Source organism: Pelophylax lessonae (assembly GCF_965119305.1).
Source record: "Pelophylax lessonae genome assembly, chromosome: 4".
Classification (NCBI taxonomy): domain Eukaryota; kingdom Metazoa; phylum Chordata; class Amphibia; order Anura; family Ranidae; genus Pelophylax; species Pelophylax lessonae.
This window is the reverse complement of record NC_138771.1, coordinates 78,553,798-78,572,402: the sequence shown is the minus strand read 5'-3', so window position 1 is coordinate 78,572,402 and position 18,605 is coordinate 78,553,798. Positions and strand designations below refer to the sequence as shown.

The window sequence follows — 18,605 nt, the reverse complement described above, 5'->3', positions numbered from 1 at the left end:
TGACCTCTAGTAAACAGTGGAAATCTGAAGTTTTATCTGGACATCGTTTGACAACATGTTTGTTTAGACCTCTCTATAACTTGAGGGTCTATGGCTTCTGGTAACCAGATTTGCCCCGTCACAGAGGTGTTGAGTGCTCTTCTATCTTACTAAACTTGTGTGGGGATTCCAATCTCCTGCTGATTTTATTATAACATTTATGGCCAGCATAAACTTGGTTCTCTTTAACTGACTGAAAGTTAACTTTCAATGCTGGGTAAAGAGAACTTTTGAATTTATGCAAGACTCTGAATATTTTTTTTTTTTTTCAAGAAAATAAACTTTTATTGAGCACATAAATAAATCCAAAGTGCAGACAAGAGCAGAAAAAAAGTACAATGTACAACTGGTAATACAGATATGCAGACCAATGCAAAAGGTGCAAAATATCAAGTAGCACATACAGTCAGGGCACAGGTACCAGAAACTGCAACATTAGTATTACAAACACAGTGTAGAGATCGTGGCTCAATTCTATCATATCACAACTGTTGAGGTAACCATATTACATACCAGCAAGGAAGCACAAGTGGAAGGATTAGAGACAATAAACTAGAACAGTGGGAAGGGGAAGGGGAAGGGGGGACCACTGGAGGGAAAGGTGGAGCAGCACACCTAACAATCAATAAATATACCGAACTTATCCCATCAAGAGCCTATCCATCACTAGCTGGGGAGGGGCCCGGGATGGATCATCTAGCCAAGGTTGCCACAAGGAATAAAACTTTTTATGTGCCTTACGATGCTGGTAGGTAACTTTTTCCCTGATCAATAAACGATTAACTTGTTCGATCCATTGCACAGCCGTTGGGACCCTGGAGGTAATCCAGTATCTAGCAATCAGTTTGCGTGCCACATACAGCAGTCTAAGGACCACCGTATGGGCATGAGGGGGTCAAGGTTTCATCCTCCAGCGCCCCAAGTAGACACACAACCGGATCTCTGGGCAATGTGAAATGATACACTCTGGATATAGAGTCAATAACCTCGCTCCAGTACCTAAATAATTTGGGACACCTCCAAAGCATATGAACCAGCGTGCCCTGGTCCCTGTCACACTTGGGACAGGCATCATTGTCCCTACGCCCCCATTCGAACAGCTGAACCGGAGTGCGATATGCCCTATGAAACAAAAATAGATGGGAAACCTTCTGCGATGGCGACACTGATACTAACGGTATAGAGGAGAGACACAGCTCCTACGTCTCCCCATCGATGGGGCCCAAGTCCCTCTCCCAGCCAACTCGGGCCGGAAGAGAGGCCGGGTCCTGTAGGGCAGCCAACAAAATAAGGTAAACCCGAGAGATCATTCCTCGTCTGTCAGTAGACTTAAAAACATCAGTCGTCAATATGTGTTCCGTCAGTCTAAGGGGGACAGTCCGTGACTGGACTTCTAAAGCATGGCGCAACTGAAGATATCTATAAAATAAATGCCTAGGGATACCAAACTCCTGTTGAAGTTCCTGAAAGGACTTCAGCACCCCGTCTCTACGATAAATCTGTACGAAGAATGCTAGGCCCCGCGACTCCCAGCACCCCACTCCCTCCAACCGAGACAGCTCCCGATAGTTGGAGTTCCGCCACAGCAAAGTACCATGGAAGAACCCCTGTATTCGCAGCATTTTGCGCACAGAGCTCCATAAGGTAAGGAGAAGGCTGATAGTCGGGAGCGAGGCCTGCAAGTGCGCGAAGCCCGCCTCTAAATGTGTAAACGCAGTGTACGGGGAGTCAGGGGGAACCAGAAGAGCACGTATGGGGTCAGAAGGGTCAGGCAACTCCCAACCACCCAGGTGCTGAACCTGAGAGGCGAGAAAGTACACCCTAGGGTTGGGGACCGCCAGACCCCCGCAGTCTTTACTCATCTGGAGTGTAGTCAGTCTAATACGGCCACCTTTTTCTTCCAGATTAGGTCGTGAAACAGAGATTCCACACGAACAAACCATCGTCTCGGAATCCATTGAGGGGCATTGTGTAGAACATAGAGGAGCTGGGGCGCCCAAATCATTTTACCAGGTTGACCTGTCCCGCCACCGACAGAGGGAGCCTACAACAAGCTGTACACTTAAGTCGAAAGTTATGAAGCAGGGGCACTAGGTTAAGTTCTAAATAGCGGCTAACATCTGGGGTCACCTGGACACCCAGGTATCTAAACTGATCAACCACGCGCACATCTCTAGCTCTCTCCGGCAGGGGGGCCGTAATAGGGTCTAGAGGCATAAGGACCGACTTATCCCAGTTTATAGAGAACCCGGAGAAGGAACCGAAAAAGTCAAAGTCATGACCTCGCTCAGGGACCTCCCCGTGTCCCCCAAATAAAGCAGGGTATCATCTGCATATAGTGAAACAACATCTACATGGGGGCCCTGTCGGAAGCCAATAATCTCCGGATGGGCTCGGATACGCGCCGCAAGCGGCTCCAATGCCATGGCAAACAACAGGGGCGTGAGTGGACACCCCTGCCGAGTGCCCCGGAACAAACAGAAGGGTTCCGACAGGTCCCCATTGATCCTAAGTCTGGCTCTGGGGTTGGCATACAACAGTTTAACCCAATTAATAAAGGTGTCCCCCACTCCAAAGCGCCTCAATACCACCCAGAGATAAGGCCACTCGACACTGTCAAAGGCCTTAGCTGCATAATGCCCTGCACAACCTCAGACAGTCTAGTGGCCAGTATTTTGGCAAGGAGCTTAACGTCCGAGGTCAGCAGGGAGATGGGCCTATAAGAGTCAGCTAGCAACGGATCCTTACCAGGTTTAGGGATCAATACTACGATCGCCTCGCACATAGAGTCAGGCAGGGACCCTCTCTGCAGAGCGTCATTAAACACTTTCAAGAGGACGGGGACCATCTGCTCAGAATACTGCCCATACACCTCAGACGGGAGACCGTCCACCCCCGGGGACTTACCCCGCGGAGCGGCCTTCAGTGCCATAAGGAGCTCATCCTCCGTCAGAGGAGCACCCAGGCCCTCCGCCTCCCGGGCAGAGAGCACCGGCAGATCGCACGCATCCAAGAAGTCCTCCACCACTTGCAGGGGGGCCGACACCTTAGACGAATACAAATCCGAATAGAACTCCCGCAGAGCCCTAGAGATCTCGGGGGTGGTGCTCCACAGAACACACGAAGGGTCCCGAAGAGCAGTAATGAACGCCGCCAGCTGCTGGGAACGAACTAACATAGCCAGCACATGACCCGTACACTCCCCCTCCTCAAAATGTTTCTGTTGAAGGAAAAAACGCTTATTTTCAGCTAGCTGCAGGGCCACCGTCTTAGAGAGGGACTGAGCTGCTAGCCAGGAGCGCTGAGACTCCTCCTAAGGGTCATTAACATAAGCTGCCTCCTTCTCAGTCACCTCATCCAACACGGTAGTCTCTCACGCCTTAGTAGAGGACTTAATATTGTTAATCCAGTAGCTAAACTGCCCTCGCAGGAAGGCCTTCGCAGAGTCCCATACCACCCCCAGTTCAGCTGTGTTCAAATTAGTTGCAAGGAAGGAAGTCAGTAGGTGAGGTATAGCATCAGGACTAGGAAAAAGTGTGAGCCAGAAAGGGTTCAACTTCCAAAGGGGTCTCCCTGATCTAGACGGCAGGGACAGCCGGATCCGAAGCGGAGCATGGTCCGAGACCAGTCTCGGCCCATACTCAGCCCCAGCCACCAGAGGCAAGAGGGCTGGATTGCCAAACCCCAAATCAATGCGGGAGAGGCCAGACCGTGCAGCCGAGAAGCAAGAGTACACTCGGTCACCCGGATGCCCCATCCGCCAAACGTCCATCAGTCCCAACTCCCCCATCAACCGAGCAAAGGGAGAACCATTACCGGTCGGCGGAGGGGGCTCGGAGCGAGGGGTGAACCTGTCCCAATGGGGATCCAGGGTGGCGTTTAAAATCGCCAATCACCAGTAGAGGAACCGCCGGGAGGCTGGCAATTCTCTCTGCTAGCAAACCAATTACCCCAGCCGAAAACGGCGGGGGCACATACACAGCAATTATCGCACATGACAGACCCCCAATATTACACAGCAGCAACACAAATCTACCCTCCGGATCAATATAGGTAGAAGAGCAGGTAAAATCAACCCCCCGCTGCACCAGCAGACTCACACCTCTAGAGTACGTAGAGAAGCTAGAATGGAACTGGTGGGGATACAAACCCGGGGCTATACTGGGGGGGGGGGGGGTCAGCAGACAAAGGAGTCTCTTGCAGGCAAACTACGTCCGCCTGCAGTCTTTTCAGGTTCTGTAGGACAGCAGTTTTCTTCACCGGGTTATTCAGTCCACGCACACTCCAGGAAACGATACACAAAGTTTCAGCCATTGCATGGCACAGGGCAGAGTGGACAGTAACGGAGTCCGGTGCAGTGGAGGGCACAGCGTCCCAGTAGTTCAAGTAGGGGCAAAGAGGCACGTCCAGAAAAAGGCTTTAGCCAGGCACTTCGGAAAAGGAGGGGTAGGCCGAGACTCCAGCAGGCACAGAAGGGAGGCCAGGGATCAGGAAGGTAGGCCCTCCATGGGACAGCAAAGGTGTGGCAGTCATCTCCAGTGGCTGAGAAGGGGGTGGAAATCAGGAAGAACAGGGGTGCCAAAGGGCAAAAAACAACAGAAGGTCGGGGATCCTCAAAGCGCCCACCGCCAACGTGGTTAGGCGAGCGTCGATCAACAGTAAGGTTCGTCCAACCAGGACCCATAGGGGGGAAAACGGTGGGAGACGCAGCAGTCTCCACAGGAACAGCGTGTAAATCCAACAAGGGTGATAACGGTAGTCCGTGCATATAGGGCAGCTGCCGCCCAAAGAGGGGTATCACCGGGGACACCCGATCAGCAACGACAGCATCAGTTCAAGTCCAGGCCACAAGTCAGTTGTCAAGGAGCCCCCGGTCATGGAGACAGGTCAGGGCGCTGCGCCCTGCCCTCCATCTCGACCCACTATGCCGCAGCCGCAGGGCTGTCAAAGAATTTCACTCCATCTCGCGTCACCACTCGGAGCTTAGCGGGGTAGAGCATGGCATATTGCATGTTCAGGGCTCTGTCTCCTCTTCACCTCCCCAAACTTCGCCCTCTGCCTCTGCACCTCCGCCGAATAGTCCGGAACAAGAGAGATTTTGGAATTTATCTTGCAAGCCCCGGGCCTTGGTCAGGATAGTGTCTCTGTCCTTATAATTCAGCAATTTAAAGATGAAAGTGCAGGGGGCGCTCCGGGAGGGAGGGGGCGCATGGGAACTCGATGCGCTCGTTCCACAGAGAACATGGGAGTAAAGGATTCCTGTCCAAAAGTCTCCAGCAGCCATTTCTCAATGAAGGTAACAGGGTTCTTCCCCTCAGCCCGCTCCGGGATACCAATAGCTCTCACGTTATTGCGTCTCATCCTGTTCTCGAGATCCTCCAACCTGGCTGCCTGCTGAGCAGCCAGGAGCGCAGTTTGTTTGACCTCTATCTGAAGGGGGGGCATATCATCTTCAATGGAGCTGACCCTGCCTTCCACAGCCGCAGTGCGTTCCCTGAGTTTCTGCATGTCATGTCTAAGGAAGGTGATTTCAGTCTTAACCCCCTTCATCTCCACAGTGAGAGCAGCGATAGAGGTATTGCAGGCCGTGACCGCAGCCATTATGTCCCTCAGAGTGGGCTCAGCATCAGCCACAGGGGAGGGGGGCTGAGGATTCCCAGCAGTGTCCCATGCAAAGAGCTGTGCAGAAATATCCCCCAGAGGGGCGGTATCGTCGGCATCTGACTGTGGGGCAGGGGAGGCAGCAGAGGTGGTCGCCACACTAGAGGTAGTTTTCGTGGCCGGCTTGGAGAAGAGCTTCTGGGCAGCCTCCTTATAAGAAGGTTTCTGTGAGCCACGCTGCGGCTGGGCGCCATCTTGGATTTGCCTGTCCGGGGCATGGCGGCCTGTTGTCTGCCGAGAGGACATTATGCAGCGGGGGAGGATGACTCACCGGTAGGTCCGGGTGTTCAGCCGGGCACGGGGTAGCGAATGCCGAAGAAAAAACGAGCCGATCGGGTGTCAGGAAGGATAAAATCACAGGATGTTCGGCGGAGCGGGAGCTACACACTTCCGGCTACATCCGCTGCTCGGCCACGCTCCCAACTCTGAATATTTAGTCAAAGTAGTTAACCTTACACTTTTTTTTTTCTATGCATGCTAAGCAGTGTAGTTAACACTACATAATATGCATGGTATGTGGCACGAACACTTACTATAGTCTCTTTCCACCTCTGCTGGCTCTGGGTCCCTCTGTGCAGCTTTCCCAAACTTGTTTTTGGAGGAGAGCACAGACTACAAAGTCACAGGGATGCTGCAGAAGCGCAAACCAACTTGCAGAAGGGGAGAGAAAGGGAGTGGCTTGCAAGGACTGTGTGTTTTGTGGATGCATATTTATTCTGCACTAGTCCTGGCCCAGAGCATGCACACAAGGATGGCTTCATAGGACACTTCAGGAGAAAGGAGCTGCCCTGAAACCAGAAAGTGGCAAAGACACTAAGGCTCCATTCACACCTGGGCGTTTTTGTTTCAGGCGTTTTTTTCAGGCGTTTTTTTCAGGCGTTTTTTCAGGCGTTTTACATGCGTTTTTTGTGCAGGCGTTTTTAGATTGACTAGAGACCAATAGAAAACGCCTGTAATCTGCCCAAAAAGAAGCTCATGTGCTTTTTTGAGCGTTGGGCGTTTTGCTTCAGGCGTTAAAACACTCAGATGTGAACAGGGGCCATTTAAATGAATGGGGTTTTACTTGTTGGGCGTTTTGGAAACTTTTCTTTTGAGCGTTTTTGGAGCTGAAAACGCCCAGGTGTGAATGGAGCCTAAGGGGTCCAGCTGAAGCAGAGGGAAAGAAGAACTTTTAAACAGCAAGAGGCAGCAAGTCTTCACATTAGTATGTGAAATGTATTAAAAAGTAAGGCTTTAACATTAATTTAAAGCAGGAATCCAGGATCTGCAAAAAAAATCCCCCATTAGTACACCCCCCCCCTACACAAAACACTGACCGATACGACTAAGGCTTTCTGACGAAACGCGTCATCGCTATTTTATTTTCACTCTGATGTAACCAAATAAAGGAAACTTCAAAGGATTACAGTGTTGCCAGCTCTTTCTATGTTTGTATACAAAACACTAAACCTGTTAAAACATTTATGAAATTCCATACCATTGAAGAGAAAAGTCTAACTGAATTTTCAGGAAGTCCTCTCTTTATTTCAACAAATGTAGCATCTTCTCTGCAGAGGAGGAGGTGTTACAGCAGGGATTACATCGTATCCTCCCCTGTTTGGCTACAGCAGTCACGTGAGCATCGAGAGACACTCTGAAATAAGGTAGAAAGCTGCATTATTTTTTTTTTTTTTATATATAAAGCACAGACACTGGGACACATAATGTTAGCTAACAGAGGGGATTATGTTATATGATATGTTTATGATACAGTGGTGACATTGCAACCACTTTAAGTTGTACATGGTAGAGGTATTTGGCAATTGAGGGGTTAATTGATATCCATCTGGCTGTTGCCCCAGCAGCTTTAGGGTTGAGGCTGTGCAGCCTGTGTGTCCCTGGGTATGGTAGCTGTTAATAGTGATGAGGATGTCCTTGTTCCTGCTCATACTCAGCTGTCACAGTGCCCATTGCTTCTCAAGGAATCCTCTACCCCCTGCTTCTTTTGCCTGGCGTGTATGGAGTAAAAAGCTTTCAGGGAACTCTTCCTTTACTGGGGGAATGAAGATAAGCCACAGTAACTGGTGATGAGTAGGAGCTGGGAAAGGGATGGGGGGGCGGATGTTGCATGGAGGATGCATTAAGATATTGGGTGGCAGTGACAGGTGGCCGAAGGGTGAATAAGGTGGATGGATGACACAGCTGAAAAAGGTAACTGGTGCATAGAGAGGAGACTTATAGGAGGCAGTACAGTTTTTGACAGTGGAGGCTGGGCTGATTGTATGCAGGATGAGAGGGGTGGGGAAGGGCGGCTTCGGGAGGGGAATTAGTTGAGGCAGGGAGCAGAGGAGGAGAAGGACACCAACTTCGTGGGCAGTACAGACTGGGGGTCTGTGAGTTCCATCCTCCCACTACAGAAAGCCGTAAATCCCTAATACAGAAATCCCTGCTTGCTGTAGATAGAACTACAAATGGGACGGGCCAAGACTGGTGGCTTGAGTAACAGGAGGAATGGCAGCCACCTGTCTTCCAAACAGGAAATACCTGGGGATTATGTTTTGTTTGAAAATCATCAGGCTATTACAGAACAAGGTAGGATATCCGCAACAAGGACATGTAAAAAAGTTTTTTTGCCCAGAGTTCTCCTTTAAATTCTCATAAATAGGCAGGCTTACTTATGAAAGGTTTATATTTACTACTCTTACTCAAAGTGTATCTGACCTGTCCTAAAACATTTAGATACCTGTACCTCTGTGATATGCTTTAAATCTTATGGCCAGGCAGTGCATGAGACCAGGAATTATTTCCCCATATTAAAACCTACCCCTTGTCATTGAAGTACTTAATGCCAAAGCCTTTATTGTGCTCTGAAAGGCTGGAATTTTGCAATCGAATGCCATGTTGGGGTGGCATAGTTCTGTGAATATCAAAAGTTTTTAGCATGAGTTGATGCCCGCAGCCTGGGCTTTAGTTCTAAGGGGCTTCTGAGTAACACAAATATCAATCCTAAAGCCAAACTCCAGCTTAAACCCAGAAGTGTGCACTGTAAGTGACATAACTGCTTGGTCCAGAATTCAAAATGCAGCTGGTTTCCCATGTCTTTAAAGTCTGGCTCTTGCCAAAACATCTTCATTCCATTTGGTTATTGGTTCACTTTTTTGTATTTATTGTTTTTTTTTTTTTTTTCAGACTTTTTACAGGTTGTTAAACTTAAGCTCTGTGTGGCTGTGCAGCCCTTCAGATGTTCCTAGTTCAGGATTTAAGGACATGGCAGTCATTGTGATGGATGGAAACTGCTCAATGATGGACAAAGCTGTTCTGGCTCAGAAAAACAATGCTAAAATGCTGCTTCTTGCAACTAGAGAAGGTCTGGTAAGTGTTGGGATTATAGACTTCCCTCATTGCTTTTATCTTTACATTTCAGTTAACCGATTGCCGACCGCCGCAAGTACATATACTGCGGCTGTCAGCCCCGGCCAGGCAAAGTGACGTACTAGTACGTCACTAGCCTGTGAGCCAGTAGGGGGCGAGCGCGCTCCCGCCCCCGCTCGTTCACCGACACCTCCGCGCGAGTGACTGGCGGACCTGATGTCCGCCGGTCACTCGCGATCGTCCGCTGTGAAGGGAGAAAGGCAGGCGGCTAATGTAAACAAAGCCGCCTGTCAATCTTCCCTGTGTAACAGCAGAGATCTAACAGTCCTGCTATGTAGGACTGTAGATCTCTGCTGTTACATGTAAAGCCACATGTAGAAACACGCCCCTAGGGACGCACTTAACCCCTCCTTCTCCAATAAAGTTAACCCCTTCCCTGCCAGTGTCATTTTTACAGTAACAGTGCATATGTATAGCACTGATTACTGTAGTAATGTCACTGGTACCCCCAAAAGTGTCAAAAATGTCAGTCTAGGGTCCGATCTGTCCACCCCAATGTCGCATTCCCACAAAAAATATCGCAGATCGCCGCCATTACTCGTTAAAAAAAAAAACAACAAAAATGACAAAAATCTTTCCCTTAGTTAGTAAACGCAATAACTTTTGCGCAAACCAATCAAAATACGCTTATTGTGATTTTTTTTTTTTTACCAAACATATGTAGCAGAAAACAAATTGGCCAAAAATGTAAAAAAATTTTGCTTTTTTTTTTACATTTTTTTGGGGGAATTTCATATAAAAAAAATTTGAAAAATATTGTTATTTTTGCAAAATTGTCGCTTTTTCTTTGTTTATAGCGCATGATCAAAAAATCGCACAGGTGATCAAATACCACCAAAAGAAAGCTCTATTTGTGGGGAAAAAAAGGATGTCAAATTCGTTTAGGTACAGCGCCGCACGATCGCGCAATTGTCCGTTAAATTCACGCAGTGCCGAATCGCAAAATAGGGCCTGGTCAGGAAGGGGTAAAATCTTCCGGGGCTTAAGCGGTTAAGCCGGGCATACATGGATGGAAACTCAGCCGGTTCAGCAGGGGCCAGCCGAGATTCGATCCATCTATTGGCAGGCTCGTTGTACTGAAGGAGATCCCTCAATCGACTTCAGTGCAACCAGCCTGTCGGATTTTTTGCATGAAATCCCTGCCGCCAACAGTGATCATTGTGATCTGCTGGCAGGGAAAGCTCCCCGCCTGCAGAACACCGTAGCGCCGCAGGAGGTATTCCCTCATCGACCCGAACTGTGCTGATGGGCATAAATCTATTGGCTGCTTTAGTCATGTTGGTTTTATATGTAGCAATACACAAAATAAATTTACATGTGAGGAATAAATATAAGATGTATTAGGCAAGTACCTTATGACCACATGAATGTTGACTTTTTTTCTTTTCTTTGTTTTTTTTTTGTATTATATAATAACTGTGTTCAGTTGATGATGTTCTAACAAAACTGCATTCTCAATTGCAGCCTGCTCCGCAAGACAGCAAAAGCAGCCTCTTCACTATACCGATTGCATATGTAAAATATGGAGATGTCATAAACATGGCACAGGTATATCATTGTGGGTAGTGTGTGTGTGAATGTATTAATTTGATGGTGTGTTGTGTGTTTTTTTTTTTGTTTTTGTTTAGCTGCATTTAAAATCCTCTGCTTTTATTAACATTGCTCTTGTAAGCAGCTATCTTATGATTGTAAGTATAACTATAGCTTTGATTATACTGCAATGTTCTTACAGAGTGCATAGAACCATTCACAGCAATCCCCACAGCATAAAATTTTAACATTTTTCTTTCGTCCATTGACGTCCGGACACAGCTCCTGTCATTCTTGACTATTGTTATACTGCCTGATACAAGAGTAGGACACTAGGCTGACAGGAATAAGACACTAGGCAGTCCCAGGGGGGTATACTCCCTCTCCCTACTCTATAGTCACTCAGTTTTCTTCTGCATAGTCAGGACCTACTTCCTTCCTGGGATCTCTGGTCCTGGCAAAAAATTTTAACTAAGAAAAGTTTTTCCTCCTGGATTTTTCCTGTGAGATCTACTATCAACTGCCGGACTTGGCGACGGGCTGGTTAATATAGATCCAGTGGTCACCCCAGTCTGACCAGCAAGCCCGCACAGGCTTCAGCTTTGCGCTAGGTCGGCCGCGACATAGCCCCACTGGATGGGGGCTGGCCCTGCGAGTCAAACGTTTCACAAGGTTGCATACGACCCGGCCTCGGCTTGAGTCGCAGTGTTCCTCCTAGCCGACAGCACCCATTTCGATGGAGAGGAGGATCTCTCTGGAGCAGTGCCCAACAGGTTCCTGGTATGGTGAGTAGCTGTCCCCCCTCTACCTCTGGAAGGTTTTGGGATGAATGTGGGCCCCTCCTTGGGATGGTTGGACCCCCAGGTTCCACTCCTTGCCGCAGGAACCCCCCTTGTCAAGTGCCTCATCCTGCACCCCCCACCCACCTCTTGGTCTCCCAGTCTTGCTGTCACTCCCATTCCGCCTTCTCGATGGTCCGCTGCCGCTCTTGGTCCCCCAGGTCACCCGCTGCCTCTCACGGTCTCTGAGGGGGATGGGGGGGGGGTCTGGTCCGCAGCTCCCAACTCCAAACACACCACCCACCAAGCTGTGTCCGCTTCCTGGCAAAATGTAACCACACCACCTGAAGGTGAGCACCTTGGGATATCAGTTCTAGACTAAGCCCTAAGGGTGCCGCTGCCGAATGCAACTAAAGGCTCATTCACAAGAGGACTGCCGCGCCTCTAAAAAGCGATCCGTGTGTGTTTGACAGGTGGTGAGGAGGTGATATATTGCCTCCTCACCACCTAAATTAAACCCATGATTGCCGTGCAATGTACACAATTGCGTCACAGTAGTACAGCAATTGGAGTTTTAAATCTGCTGTGAAAAGGAGACACTGTGTCCGGTGATCTTTGACTTCTACTATGTTGTTCAGGTAGATCTCCACCTCCTTAACGTTGCCTACCCATGTGTTAAATTAAAGACTGTCTCAGTTTCACGTTGCTCATTATGATGGAATCACACTGGTTAAGCCAAGGTAAAGCTGCTCCCCCTGGATCCCATAGTTTTCTAAATACCAAAACATGGCAACCCTAAGGTCAGGAAACCCTATAATGACTCGGTCATTGTATGTGCAAGTGGAACCTATCACAGTTCCTGGGTGTGGGATTTTTACTTTGCAGTCTTTTTCTTGGATACCAGAAGACCTTGTCCCAGTACTGCCTGAGACCTCTCTTAGAAGTTTGAAGAGAAGATTAAACTTTTTTTTCATCTTTACACTCAATCTGGGGAATTGGATAAACCTTTTCTTACAGTAGGTCTCCTTTAAGCCTTTGCTGCTGCTTCGGTACCAATACTGTCACATGCAACAAATTCAGGCAGTTCTTACTACCTCCACTTTAAGAATCTGTCACTATGGCTGCAACAGATTCAAAAAGAATTAACCTCCAGTTATCAGATCAGGAAACTGGTGGTAATTCAGACCAATTCTGAGCTGGCGTACAGAGGGATGCCAGTTCTCAGAGTTGGGCATGTATGTGCTGGGAAGCTGTCATAAATGTGACAGCTTCCTGCACAAGCAAAGTATATGTCGCCAACACACCAAGGATCATTGAAATAGCCAAATGTTTATTTGGCGATCATATTATAGTGGTAAAGTGCAACATTTTTGGGCCATGCAGGACCTCTTTGTCAGGCATGTGGCAAGTGCATGATGCAGTGCAATAAACATTTAAAGTGCCATCTACCTATTAAGAACAAATATAGGACGCCACCCCCTGACCTCTGAGGTTATGACATCATGAAATGACCCTATCATACAATGCATTACATAAGTAAAGATTATGTCAGTAGAAAGGCCCTGGGTCTCCTGTATTAGGTGGGGGTACTATGTTTACTGCTAACTATATCATGCTCGGAGTCCTGGATTACACCCCACCTGATCAGGAGAATATGATGGATTTGCCAGAACAAGGAGGTGCGCAACCCTGTTTCAGCTCAATTGTCGCAGTTGCCAGGTGACTAGACCACAATCCAATGGGTGCTTAGTGTGTGGCATGTGCCCTATAAATCCACCTGCACCATGGCAACTGGACAAGCTGATCAGCCAGGCTGCCAGTGCCATAGAAACCTAAGATGTCAAGGTGCCCGTCCACCAGCTGTCAAGCAAGGAGTGGGACTGCTGCATGTTAAATGGGGAGAAACTGTCAAGGCATTGTGGCATAGAGAAAAGGAAGGAAAGTAATATACAATAGTACGCAATGTGCAATAAATGTTTGAGGAGAGACCAGACAAAAAAACCATTACAGAAAAGAGAGTCAAGGGCAGTAGTAGTTTCAGAAATGGGGAAAAGGTAAGAACAGGTCACAAGAATGAGGAAAGTATTGAACAAAATGACAAGAAGAAAAAAAAATATAAAGGAAGAAAGAAAAGAGTGGGGGGGAGGGAGAAAAACTGAAGGAAAGTAAGAGGGAATGGGAATGTACAAACAGATCAAAAGCATAGTGGACCTGATTGGGGAACTAGTCCCTCAGCTCCCTGTGACGCTCTGCCCAACCCACCCCACTATAAAACTGCATAGCCATGTACCTGTCTGTGTGACTGGTGCAGTGGGCAGGAAGGGAGCTCAGGAATGTTGATCTGCACTGAAGATGGAATGTCCTGTATGGACTCTCTCTGGCTTTAGTGCCACCTCCTTTTAAGAGAGGTTCATATGCCTATTCCCCGATAGGTACATGAATCTGTCACAAAAACTGGCCATTTCGGTGCAGAGGTTAATTTTAACTGTTTAAATATTTTTAGATAAAGATACTAAAAGAGCTGTTAACAAGACACATTAATGGGTGTCTTAATACTTATTTTCTTTACATAATTTCTCCAGTGCTTGTTAATATATTCTATCAAGTCTATGTCGACTCCTGGATAGTGTTTGGATAGTGTTTTTCCGGGAATAATCTGTCTTTTCTATGGGTCTTTTTGCAACATGTTTATAAGGGTCACCCTCTTCCCTTCAATTTTTTAAGCATAGTTTTTTTTCCCCCAGTTAGATGGTTCTTCTCATAATATGTTAAAAATAAGACCGTTTTATCCTAGTCACCTGAGCTTCTATTGAAAGGTTGGGCTTGATTTGTTGAAGGATCCATTTGTTTACTTTTTCCTTTCTGTCCATGGTATTGCCAACACTCCTCCAGTACTTATATATATATATATATATATATATATATATATATATATATATATATATATATACACTATTTTCTCAAACATTCTCCTTTTTTTTTTCTTCTAAGGCTCCGTTCACATGTAGGCGTTTTGGGCGTTTTTGGGGCGTTTTTCTGCTCTAGGATCAGCTCTCAAAACGCCCAACAAGACAAATCCTATTCATTTCAATGGCCCCTGTTCACATCTGAGCGTTTTGACGCTGTGAGCAAAACGCCCAACGCTCAAAAAAGTACATGAGCTTCTTTTTGGGCAGATTACAGGCGTTTTCCATTGGTCTCTATTCAATCTAAAAACGCCTGCACAAAAACGCCTGTAAATCGCGGTAAAATCGCGGTAAAAACCACGCGAAAACGCTACGCTCAGGTGTGAATGTAGCCTAAAGGTGTTTATTTAGGTTTTTACATAAACACATAATATGAAATTATAAGAAAAACAAAAAAAATTGCATTACTTACATATAACATAAAGTACTGCACCCAGGGGGGGGGGTAAGGATATTAGCTCCAAAAGGTCACACACAGCCCTAGAACAAAATGGGTGAAAGTACCAATGTCTTGGAAAAACAAACACATACAGTGGAAATAACAAGTCTACACACCCCTGTTAAAATGTCAGGTTTCTGTGGTGTAAAAAATGAGACAAAGATAAATAATTTTATCCACCTTTTTAATGTGACCTATGAACTGTTCAACCCAATTGAACAACAAACTGAAATATTTTAGGTGTAGGGAAGTAAAAATAAAAACTAAAATAATATGGTTGCATAAGTGTGCACACCCTTAAACTAATACTTTATTGAACACATTTTGATTTTATTACAGCACTCCACAGTCTTTTTGTGTTCGAGTCTATCGGCATGGCACATGTTAACTTGGCAATATTTGCCCACTCTTTGCAAAAATACTCCAAATCTGTCAGATTGTGAGGGCATCTCCTGTGCACACCCCTCTTCAGATCACCCCACAGATTTTTATTCAAATTCAGGTCTAGGCTCTGGCTGGGGGTTAATTCCAAAACTTTAATCTTCTTCTGGTGATGCCATTCCTTTGCTGAATTGGATGTATGCTTTGGGTTATTGTCATGCAGAAAGATGAAGTTCCTCTTTGTGAATAGTTGGAAGATATCGGTTCCAAGGACAATTACTCACAGCCACATACTTAAGTAATTGCATCACAGAAAGAAGAGAGGAAGAACCCAGGGGGTCTAAAATGTTGGAAAAATCAACCCCAGATAGGGGAGTTAGCCCACATTATTCTTCTGAAGTTTTAGGACTTTCAAGGCTGTGAGGTTGTCATAGATTAGGAGAACGCACAATATTTTTAAAACAATATCTTTATTCAAATTATCAAAAAATATAAAAACTTATTAAAAAAAGTTGTACAATCATACTTCAGACACAAATGCCTAGATACATTCGGTGTAGATACAGTACTGATAGGTCCTATGCGTTTCGCTGAGCGTTGTGCTCGTTCAATAGCTTCTTCAGGGACCGCATGTAGTACTTAGAAACTGTTTTTTTTTACAGACTTTATCAAGTCACACAGGGGGAAAAAAAAGGGAAAAAAAAAAAAGAGAGAATATACAATCCTAATCATGAAAACTAATGTCCATATAGATAGCACATAGACATAGGTTCAATTGACAATCGTGCTTACCAATAATTAGAGGATCAATTGCCGAGCATGCCAGGCACTTGGAGTAGCCCTCCATGGCAGAAATGGTAGGCAAAGAACGCCATGGCTAAACGTCTCCCACATGTATGGGTAGGCACCCCCAAGGGGCCACTGCAGAGAGGGTAGGCCTATTGACGGACACTGGACCGCACCAATATCCCTCAGAGGCAGGTCAGGACAGCAGTAATATAAGGGACCGAGCGGAAACCCACTGTACAAAAAATTTAAACAATGATAATAGTAGTTATATGACTAGGTTCCTCTTCATATTCAGCTTTCTAGTAGAAGGCTGAAGGTTTTGTGCCAATATTGACTGGTATTTGGAACTGTTGATAATTCCCTCTCCCTCTACCTTGACTAAGGCCCCTGTTCCAGTTGAAAAAAACAGGCTTAAAGCATGATGCTGCCACCACCATGCTTCACTGTGGGTATGGTGTTCTTTTGGTGGTGTGCAGTGTTGTTTCTGCGCCAAATATACCTTTTGGAATTATGGCCAAAAAGTTCAACCTTGGTTTCATCAGATAACACTTTTTCCAACATGCTATTGGGAGACTTCAGATGTTTTTACAAAATTTAGCCGGGCTTGGATGTTTTTCTTCGTAAGAAAAGGCTTCCATCTTGCCACTCTACCCCATAGCCCAGACATATGAAGAATACAGGAGATTGTCTTGGCAGCCTCCCTGACCAGTTTTCTTCTCGTCTTTTCATCAATTTTGGAGGGTCGTCTAGTTCTTAGTAATGTCACTGTTATGCCATCTTTTGTCCATTTGATGATGACTGTTTTGTCTGTGTTCCATGGTATATCTAATGCTTTCGAAATTCTTTTGTACCCTTCTCTTGACTGATAACTTTTAACAATGAGATCCCTCTGATGCTATGAAAGCTCTCTGCACATAATGGCTTTTGCTGTAGGATGCGACTAAGAATGTCAGGAAAGACCTACTAGAACAGCTGAACTTTATTTGGGGTTAATCAGAGGCACTTTAAATGATGGCAGATGTGTACTGACTCCTTTATAACATGAGCTTGAATGTGATTGGCTAATTCTGAACAGAGCTACATTCCCAGTTATAAGAGGGTGTGCACACTTATGCAACCACATTATTTTAATTTTTGTATTTTAACCCCTCCCTGCCCAAAAGATTTGTGTTTGTTTTTCAATTGAGTTGTGCAGTTTATATGTCACATTAAAGGTGGAAAAAGTTCTGTAAAGAAGACCTGGCTACGCTTTTCAATCTTTGCCAAACTTTCTCTAATAGGATCTGAAAATTAGGAAATTGCTTAACTGTCTTGAAACCTCCTATGTGATTAAGATGTATTATTTATTTATTTTTTTTTTTAATGAATCATCTTAATTGTTTGTATATACATATATTTTTATTTAGAAGTGATGAAGAAACCTAAACAATGTGTCAGCCGTAACTGAAAATAGAAATCTAGTTAATGGATACTTTTCTGCTTAAAAATATCTCTAAATATCTTTCGGTCTATCATTATGAAGTTACTTTTTATGTTTTTGTATATTTAGATGTAATGTTGTAATTTTCATTTTCTACATACCAGCTTAAATTTTTAGATCAATTTCACATGATGTTATTGAAATGGGGCAGTAAGGTTGAATGACAAAATATGCGTTCACTACAATACTGACATTGCCAGGTTTTGTGCACTGAAAATGTCTGGGAGGTATCTGTGCTATGCGGTGCTTTAGGTTTTGGTTGGATATCCTAGGAAAATAATTGCAGGCTTAGAAGAATGGGTCTCCGCTGTGAATTCAGCAGTCCCCTTGTATAGATGTCATTGGCAAATTACTGGCTACACTGAGTAGAAAAAAAAGGTTGAGTTACTGACTATTTAGCTGGTTGTAAATATGACAGATTGTGTACAGTAATGTCTTATTTTTTTGCCTAGGTGCTTGGGAAGGATATTGCTGTGACTCTGTACTCCCCTCAACTTACACAGTTTGATTTCAGTCTGCTGGTTATTTTCCTTATCTCTGTGTTCACTGTGGCATTGGGTGGTTACTGGAGCGGACTGTCTGAGTTGTAAGTATAGTTGAAAATGTGTAACTCCACTGATGCTTTTGTAAATCCATGCCCAGTCATTTACCCCTGCCTAATACAATATTCGAATTAGAAGAGTTCATTACAGATACATAAAAATCTTCTTTGGTATTTGTATTGTTAAGATTATTCACGTGCTCAATTTACTTAAAATGTACCATAGTATTTGTGAATGGAAAAATCATTATTGTAAGTTGTACTATGTTTATAATCCAGGGAAGATTTAAGACCATCTCCAAGTGAAGATGAATGCGAAGGAAGGAAAAAGAAAGATGAAAATGTGACATTTACACCTCTCACTGTTATCCTGTTTGTTGTCATTTGTTGTGTCATGCTGCTTCTCCTTTACTTCTTCTACAAATGGCTAGGTAAGGAGCTTCAATTTCTTGTGCGTTTTTATGTGTATGTTTGTTTCCGAGGCACTAAGTAATTGGGAGATGATTAAAAAGAGGTGGAAGGCACCATGTGTAAAACAAACTATTATTTATATTAATTACTATTTCTAATATTTATTATTATTATTTTA

At 45.3% G+C, this 18,605-nt stretch overlaps 1 protein-coding gene across 2 annotated transcripts in view; it reads left to right on the top strand.

Moving 5' to 3' along the window:
- Positions 1 to 18,605, top strand: part of SPPL2A (signal peptide peptidase like 2A) — a 128,970-nt gene that overhangs the window by 25,285 nt on the left and 85,080 nt on the right. For both annotated transcript variants that reach the window (XM_082254036.1, XM_082254035.1), the window contains exons 3-6: positions 8,869 to 9,051; positions 10,576 to 10,659; positions 17,928 to 18,061; positions 18,296 to 18,447. In XM_082254036.1, the coding sequence (XP_082110162.1) occupies positions 8,869 to 9,051; positions 10,576 to 10,659; positions 17,928 to 18,061; positions 18,296 to 18,447 (553 nt within the window). The remainder of the gene's footprint in view (positions 1 to 8,868; positions 9,052 to 10,575; positions 10,660 to 17,927; positions 18,062 to 18,295; positions 18,448 to 18,605) is intronic.